The following is a 9,040-nucleotide window of genomic DNA, read 5'->3' as shown; positions in this document are numbered from 1 at the left end:
CTCCCTTTAACAGGAAGAAAGCTCCAGCATAACCAGGCTTATGGAGGGAAAACCATCTAACAGTCAAATGTTCGATCATTTCTGAGACAGTCCTACACTTGTATGGACAAATTCAGGTATGGAAGTATGAATGTTTTGTGTGTGAAATTCACTGTTCACGAACGAGGCACTTAGACTGTAAACAGCATTTTAATGTCACAGTTATTTGAGCTGAGGGTAACTCTATCAGATGGAAGCAAATACTATTTTTTATAATGGGTCCATCTGATGATTATTTATTCATCTTTTAGCCATCCAGCACTAGAAATTATTAAAACTATTACAAATACACAAAGAAAATGGTGATCACAGTTGTGGAGAATCGTGAAATACTCGTGTGAATTGTGTTGTTCTGGATGTTCTTCAGTTTATTTCATATAAAGGATGAATAATAAAGAAAAACAATCTAGATTTTTGCATTTTTATTGTTAAATACTGCTCAAGATGTTGCTCAGTCACATTTCCATAACAGATGATGTCAGATCTTTATGCAGTGTCGGTGAGACGATCAACAACAGATCAGACAAAACACTCAAGCGGACACTCCTCTGTAGAAGGAAACATGGAAAGTGTGAGGTAACATCAATTTGTATTTCAGGCTGTTTTTATGTAGAACTTCAGCACCAATGTAAAAGTACCGGTTTTAGGAAGATGAACAATATTTTCAGGAAGGATGCCGGTCTGCAAGCAGAGCTGGTTGAACTTCTCCTTCACCTCAGCGCTGAGGTCCAGACTACGTCCTGTGAAACCACGTGATGTAAATCTGTTGCTGTAACTTTACTTCACAGTTTACTGAACACAGCTAAATGCAACTTTACCATATAATTTGTTTTCAACAAAGGTTTCATTCCGTCCGGTGTTGATGTAATGATTCATGCCGTACTCGTCAGGCTTCCCGTCGACCACACGCATTTCAGTCACAAACCCCGTGACTGACAAAAAGGGAAACGGCAGAAGAAAAGATGTGAAAAATACTGGATGATGATGATGATGGAGGATTAACCGTGGTGGTTAAACTGTTTCCTGTCTTACTCACAGGGAATGGTGTATGTGAATTTTCCAGGCACATCAGTCTTGGTGGCTAAAATGTCTATTTTCCAACATTTATCGCTACGGGTGCAAAGACATAACATTAATCATCAGTGTAAATATTTTAATGCTATCCAAATGGTATTTGCTTTGTCTGTCTACTCGCACTCACAGAGGATGTGAGGACGCCACTTTCAAACTCTCATCTTCAGTTGGCTCAACCATGACGGTGCCGGACTTCATGTTGGCTTTGCGACAGACAAACCATTTGAAATTAGAGCAAACTCCAGTCAAGTACCACTTACCTGCAACCTGTGGACACACAAATGGAAAGGATTGAGAATTATACAGAAGCATAAGAGCTGCTTATTGTAACACTTTGTGCGTGTGCATGTGCGTGTGTGTGTGTGTGTGTGTGCACATTAATAATACACTGATGTATATTAGTTTTATTCATGCTATATCCTGAGAAAACAATTGCAAACATCAAAGTTTCCAATGCTGATGTTTTGTTGTTCACACTTTGTTTCATATTTATATAGGTTTTTTTTGTTGTTTTTTTAAGCAATGGACAAAATAAATATTATCAGGCAAAATCCAGGGTGAAACATAACCAAATAACTTAAATGGTGAAATCATTATAGAAGTACATGTTGCAAAGGTCAGCCTCCTGTATAGACTGCTAAACTGTCTGGGGGGGGCTGCCTGTCCTTGTTGGATAAGCTCCACCCCTTTTCCATAAGACGGAGACATTTGTATGAAAATAGATGGGCGGTAAAATAAAAAATAAAAAGTATTATGGATGACTCTTACCCCTGTAAATCAAAGTCGGCCTGAGGCAGAAGCAGAAACCATGAGGAGCACAGCACCACTCCCAGAAGGGCACGAAGTGAAGCCATAGCTGCTGAAGAGTGAAGACGTGATGATGGAGGAGATCACAGATGAAGATCTGCTGCCTGCTGACTCTTTATATAGAAGAGTGAGACTATCTCCCCACCAACAGCTGCACTTATACAAACCCCAGGTGCTGGGATGGCTTTGAACATGTGACATTTTCTGCAAACACATGGACAGTTTCATAACCACAAAGATTATTCCTGCAGCGGCAGAATCGTATCCACTGTGTGAGAGGTGAACGTCAGACAGTTCTTAGAAAATGTAGTTTCTCTTTAAGCTTTTAACGTCTCTTTTACCCCCATTTGTCTAAAAACTACTTGACAGCCCTTCATGTCAGAGGTTTATTATCTGTGCAGGATGGAGCATCCTCAGAGTGAAAGCAGAGCTTTGTTCACACAGTTTTTTCCAAAGCTGACTGATTAGGAATCTCAAAGTTGGCTTTCCTCATCAGTAATACATGGTCTCAGTCAGGCTGGACACGATCACTCCTACAGGAAGTAAATGTGATTTTATTTCACCTGTGAAATGATGAAAAACAGCAGAATAGCTCACGCTAACAAACGGGTGTTGAAATGTTTCATTTTCTGCTGTTTCATAGGTCAAAAAGGGCATTGAACCAAACTGAAGCTGAGCTGCTGCTACTGTTGTAGTGCAGCATCTGCTGTGTGCTTAATCATAGAACCTTCTGTACACAGCAGACAGAGGCTACTGGCACTGCTAGAGAGCTTTAAAAACTGGTTATTGAAGTGGCTTTGATAATACTGATACACATTCTTTGCTACTGTCACAGGACAGGGATCCACCAGGGAATAGTTGTCAGGATAAAGAGCCTTCGCTTCTCTAAATATAAATTGGATACTTGTAGGAAACTTTGGGAAGCGTCTAAATTGAAGTTAGCTCAGGTACTTCTTCCATACTTGCTCTACAGAAAGCCAAAGAGTTTGGAGCTCTGCAAACATTTCCAGCACAGCTGGATGTGTTTGTAACTTTGGTCACCTCTCTATCATCCCTCAGATTCTTGTCTCTACTGCACAGCTTTGAAACCATGACAGCACTAGTGTTGCTGAGGAGAGATCCAGTTTAAACAGACCTTTATTCCTGGAGAACAAACACATGAAGTGATGCTGTTAAAGAAGAACATTTTATTGCACTAATGAATCAAGCATCTGTATGTTTGTCTGTCAGTCTGTCTGTCAACAGTTCCTCTGATCTACTTCAGACTTGGTGGGTATTTTTTTAGGAGCAGTCAAAGTCTATCATCCGTGTTGCTTTGTCTGCTGTAAATCTGCCTGTACAAAGGGAAACATGAATGTTTTTAGATGCAAATTCACAACATGGCTGCATTTTTTAGTCATCTTCTGTGATTATGTGTATTTTATATTTATTTACTTCTATTATGTTTTGTATATGAATCTTTACAAGTGTGTAGATACAAAGGCTTGATTAAAACAAAGGTCTCAGCTGTGCTGTTAGGGATGTACTCAGATTTGTTTCAAAATGTAATAAATCAAAGGATTTTAGGCATTTCATCCTTTTTATTTGTTTGGTTATAACAGCAGGTGGATAAAAACATGCAGGTGATGAATATAATTGTGTGATATTATGAGCATTGTTAATAAAGAAAGAGCAGAGATAGTAAAGTAAAAAGGAAACAGGTCATGGAGGTGAGATTTTCAGAACACTAAAAGCTCCTCGGTGAGATGATCACCTGGACACAAGGTCAGGCAGCTGGGACTCATCTAGAGAGAGGAAAATGGAAAAGTGATCTGTGCATAACATCACTTTTGATTGCAGTTAAGATAAGATAAGATAACCTTTATTAGTCCCACACGTGGGAAATTTGTTTTGTCACAGCAGGAAGTGGACAGTGCAAAAGTTATATAGCAAAATTTGAATACAATAAGAATAAAATACTGTACACAACTGTACAGAATAGAATAGAATAAAATAAAATACTATATACAGTAGAATAAATAGAATAAAATATACAATGGGATAAAAATAGAATGCAAATGCTTTATACAACTGAGTAAAAATACAACTTTGTCAGAAAAAGAGTATTGCACTTAGTTTTATTGCACATGTGTGTGTTAGATCAGTTGAAGTCTTTGTTGCGGAGTCTGACAGCAGTGGGGAGGAAAGACCTGCGAAATCTCTCCGTCCCACACCGTGGGCTCTACGCTCTGCTGAATCCTTTGAACCTGCTGATCAGTAAAGCTCTACGTGCTGCAGCAGATTGACCTCATCTGTGTTCACAGGTGTGGACCTCAGCGCTGAGGTGCAGGAGACTTTCATTCAGTTCTCCCTGCAAACAGCATCCAGCCTGGAAATACTGTCATCTTTCCCACAAATGGTGCTCTTATCTCAGAGAAGAAGTCTGATGTAAATAACAATCAAAGGATTAATGGCAAGAAGGCAGCGGGCCCAGATGGCATCAGCTCGAGGGTCGTCAGGTCCTGCGCGGACCAACTGTGTGGGGTGATGGAGCACCTCTTCAACCTGAGCCTGAGGTTGGGAAGAGTCCCACAGCTCTGGAAAACCTCCTGTGTTGTACCAGTGCCAAAGACTTCACGCCCCAAGGACCTCAACAGCTACAGGCCGGTGGCTCTGACATCCCACCTGATGAAGACCCTGGAGCGGTTGGTCCTGGCTCAGCTTCGGCGCCTAACAAGCTCATCACTGGACCCACTTCAGTTTGCCTACCAGCCTGGCATTGGAGCGGATGATGCCGTCATTCACCTCCTACATCGTTCCCTCGCTCACCTGGAGACCGCTGGAAGCACTGTGAGAATCATGTTCTTTGATTTCTCCAGTGCCTTCAACACCATTCTTCCCTGCAGCTGGAAGAACTCTGGAGTGGACCATCACCTCACTACCTGGATCCTGGACTACCTCACCGACCGACACACATATGAGCCAGAACCGTTCCCTGTGGGGCCCCCGTACTGCAGACGACCCTGTCCGACACACAGCCCTGAGTCCTCACATACTGTGGTCGGTCGGTGAGGTAGTCCAAAGATCCAGGTAGTGAGGTGATGGTCCACTCCAGAGTTCACCAGCTTGTCCTTCAGAACCGAGGGAAGAATAGTGTTGAAGGCACTGGAGAAATCAAAGAACATGATTCTCACAGTGCTTCCAGCGGTCTCCAGGTGAGCGAGGGAACGATGTAGGAGGTGAATGACGGCATCATCCGCTCCAATGCCAGGCTGGTAGGCAAACTGAAGTGGGTCCAGTGATGAGCTTGTTAGGCGCCGAAGCTGAGCCAGGACCAACCGCTCCAGGGTCTTCATCAGGTGGGATGTCAGAGCCACCGGCCTGTAGCTGTTGAGGTCCTTGGGGCGTGAAGTCTTTGGCACTGGTACAACACAGGAGGTTTTCCAGAGCTGTGGGACTCTTCCCAACCTCAGGCTCAGGTTGAAGAGGTGCTCCATCACCCCACACAGTTGGTCCGCGCAGGACCTGACGACCCTCGAGCTGATGCCATCTGGACCCGCTGCCTTCTTGCCATTAATCCTCCTCAGTTCCTCTGATCGAAACATCACTGTTGATTGCAGTTATTTCCATCAGACTTCTTCTCTGAGATAAGAGCACCATTTGTGGGAAAGATGACAGTATTTCCAGGCTGGATGCTGTTTGCAGGGAGAACTGAATGAAAGTCTCCTGCACCTCAGCGCTGAGGTCCACACCTGTGAACACAGATGAGGTCAATCTGCTGCAGCACGTAGAGCTTTACTGATCAGCAGGTTCAAAGGATTCAGCAGAGCGTAGAGTCAGAGCTAAATGCCACATCACCATAGAGTTTGTTAACAACAGCTTTCTTTGCCCTTTGTCTCCATGGACTGAATCAGGGATACTCGTCATACTTCACCTCAACCACGTCACTGAGAGACCCCAGCCTGACACAGCAGCAGAGATGATGAAAGCAGAAACAGCAAACAGATGCTTCAGTTGTGTTTCTCTCTGTGTGTGCGCTCACGCCCACTTGTGTGTGTGAACTTTCCACGTACCTCAGCTTGTTTCTCCAACATGAGCCATCAGGGCTGAAAAACATCACTAACACATGAATTCTTTCTCTTTTTGTTATCACCTGTGATCATGTGTCTTATGTTTCTGTCATTCACCAGTTCTTGTATAGTTACGTGTAACTAGACTTCTGTGGGACGTAAATGATTGTTTTGTATGCAGATCTGTACAAAGGATGGAAACACTTGATTACAAAGGAGATCTCAGCTGTGTTGTTGTGGATGGACTTCAACGTATTTGTTAAAAAAGAGAATAAAGCAAAGTGTTTTAGCTGTTTGGGAGTTTTTGTTTGATTCCATTCAGTTTTATTTCTATGGAGTCAAATAATAAGAAAGGCTCTAGAACAGCCCTGAGTTTGTCCAGGTGACACTCCTCTGAAGAACAAAGACAAAGAGGAAGAAGGGGATTCGTTTTCAAGTCTTGTTTCTTTCAAAATAAAAGCTGAAATGTTTTGGAAGCATGATAATATTTCAGCCAGGATGCCGTCTCCAAGGAGACCTGCACCTCAGCGCTGAGCTCCACATCACGCCCTGTGAAAGCACAGATATAAATCTGCTGCAGTGAGAAGAACTTTACCCAACACAAGTGTAGAAGTAGACATTTGACTTTACCTACAACCTGTTAACAACAAAGCTTTCATTGCCTCTGTTGTTGATGTCATGTAGGACTAATCATACTTCACATCAGCCATGCACACGTCAGAGGATCTCCAGGCTTTCAGTAATAAAGCCAAGCAGATGATGTGAACATAGCAATAGTAAAACATGCATCATAATCAGCTGTATGTGTCGACTATGTGGCACCTCAGTCTTGTTGGCATGAAGAAAAGTTGTGTAACATGTAGCATAAGGGCTGCAAAGACATCATGTAGACAGCAGTCGTCTGTTAGTCGTAACGTATCTCCTGTTAAAGAGTTAAATGTGCGTTCTCCATCTCTGTCCTCTCACAGCTCGCCGTACACCAACTCCAGCTGTGGTAACCATGGCTGTGCCCATCAACACGCTGAAGCTGAGACGCCACCCGTCACTATGGCGACTCCAATAGGGTTACCTGTCAGCTGTGGACGCATGAAAGGAAAACAGCAGAAACACAGACATGTTTACTGGAACATTTCCTATTGACAGCTTTATGGAAAAGTGGGTTTAAACACTTTTCTATGTTTTATTTTGTTTATTTATGGATTTATTGTGAAAGGAATTTCAAAGGTTTAATTTGACCTTTCCCCTGTTTTTCATACAGACTGGAGACGAATGGATGGTGCTTTCTTTGTTTGTCTAAAGATAATGAATAAAACTCTACACACATCTTAAACCACCCTCCTTTCAGTAGTGGAAGCTACCATGGATAGAAAAACAATGACTCATCTTAAATCTAACCAACCACAGACTCCAAATCTAAAAAACAAACAAACGGTGAAAGAAAACAGGGACTTTAACCAGAAAAGTGTACTTTATTGGTCCCCGTGGGGAAAATCCCTATCTGCATTTAACCCATTCACCCAGTGAAGCAGTGGGCAGCCGCCAGTGCAGCGCCCGGGGAGCAGTGTGTAGGGACGGTACCTTGCTCAGGGGTACCTCAGGGTAGCTGTTCAGTGGAGTCGAACCCCCGACCTTCCGATCATGGGGCCACCACTCTACCTACTGAGCTATCCCTGCCTACTCACTCAGACACTGTTGACTTAATGGTATTCCTTATCTGCAGCTGGACTTTAGTCTGAATTACACTGAAACTGTCAATTTCATTTACTTTTACTGTTTTAAAGCTATCAGGCTGCTTTGTGGCTCACTCAATACTAAACTAAGATACTTTCAGTGTGAATCATTTGCAGGAACACAGGCAGGATTTAAAGTGCAGAACTTTACAGTCTCTGTCTCAAAGTTGGTCTGAACATGCTAACAGCTCTTTGTTTTTCTCAGTTTTCACTGGTTTGATGTAATGAAAGAAATTTTAAAGAAGCAGACGATTGTTGTTATTTTAGTTCTATAGTTTCATAAATCGTGGTGTGGATCTAAGTCAACATTCAGAATAAATAAGATAATACAGCACTTTGATGGTTGCCTTTGTATTTTCCCAGCAGTGCTCAGGTTGGTTCTCGGCTACATTTACATACAGATGTTAATGTGTTCAGCAGCTGGACTCATCTGAGGAAGGAACATTGGAAAGGTGCTCAGTGCACAACTGCATCACTAATTTTATGTAAGACCCTGTGTTTTATTGTATTTATATATTTGTAACATTTGACTCAAACACTTTTGGGAAGGATGAAAATGTTTTCAGGAGGAAGTTTTTCCTTCTGTCCGACTGCAGTACACACAACACTGCGTCTCCCCCCATTATCACACTTCCTCAGGCTGGTGATGAGCGCCCCCTGGTGTCAGTGTTGATGACGTCATGCACAGTGAAACATAAACAGTGTCTGTTAATAAAAAATCATGTGTCCATTTTCATGTTTGCATCATGTTTCTGTAAAATCATCAGCTGTTTCTGAACCTTCTTCATTGTTTGACTCATTCCAACAGCTGTGAGCTGTGATGGAGTCAGAGCAGCTTCATCACTGATGTTCAGGTGAAGCTGAACTTAATAAACTGTAGAAATGATCAGGATTCAGGCTGGATGTGTGAAACACTTCTGTGTGAGGTCGCAGTGCTTCATATGTGTGTGTGGGCTGAAGCACACACGTGTGAGTCCTCAGAGGTTTCACACACATCACTGCACACACTTATAATCCTAGTTTAAGCTTGTGGATCATATCGGACACATCAGCAGCTCTTTGGAGACAAAGATTTGAGATTTAAGATGAGTCATAGTCTTTCTATCCATGGCAGCTTCCACTGCTGAGGCTCGGGAAACATGAAGAGGATAATAAGATCAGTGTTGGGAAGGTTACTTTTAAAATTTATTCCATTACAGAATACAGAATACATGCCCCAAAATGTATTCTGTAACGTATTCTGTTACGTTACTCAATGACAGTAACGTATTCTGAATACTTTGGATTACTTAATATTATCATGCTTTTTACAACTACGTGAATGTACTATTGCTGTGTGTT

At 42.4% G+C, this 9,040-nt stretch overlaps 1 protein-coding gene across 1 annotated transcript; it reads right to left on the bottom strand.

Moving 5' to 3' along the window:
• Positions 1-446: 446 nt before the first annotated feature.
• Positions 447-1,982, bottom strand: LOC102290920 (lipocalin). The gene is made up of 6 exons (XM_042217461.1): positions 1,882-1,982; positions 1,241-1,381; positions 1,076-1,149; positions 858-971; positions 678-779; positions 447-587 (listed from the first exon to the last, which is right to left on the bottom strand). The coding sequence occupies exons 1-6, from the start codon at positions 1,965-1,967 to the stop codon at positions 559-561; spliced, it is 546 nt and encodes a 181-aa protein (XP_042073395.1). The 5' UTR covers positions 1,968-1,982; the 3' UTR covers positions 447-558.
• Positions 1,983-9,040: the final 7,058 nt, after the last annotated feature.

This window comes from Haplochromis burtoni, unplaced genomic scaffold (assembly GCF_018398535.1).
Source record: "Haplochromis burtoni strain Fernald_Lab_line unplaced genomic scaffold, NCSU_Asbu1 Contig_2022, whole genome shotgun sequence".
Taxonomy (NCBI): Eukaryota; Metazoa; Chordata; class Actinopteri; order Cichliformes; family Cichlidae; genus Haplochromis; species Haplochromis burtoni.
The sequence above is the reverse complement of the archived record's forward strand: the minus strand, read 5'-3'. Positions and strand labels throughout refer to the sequence as shown.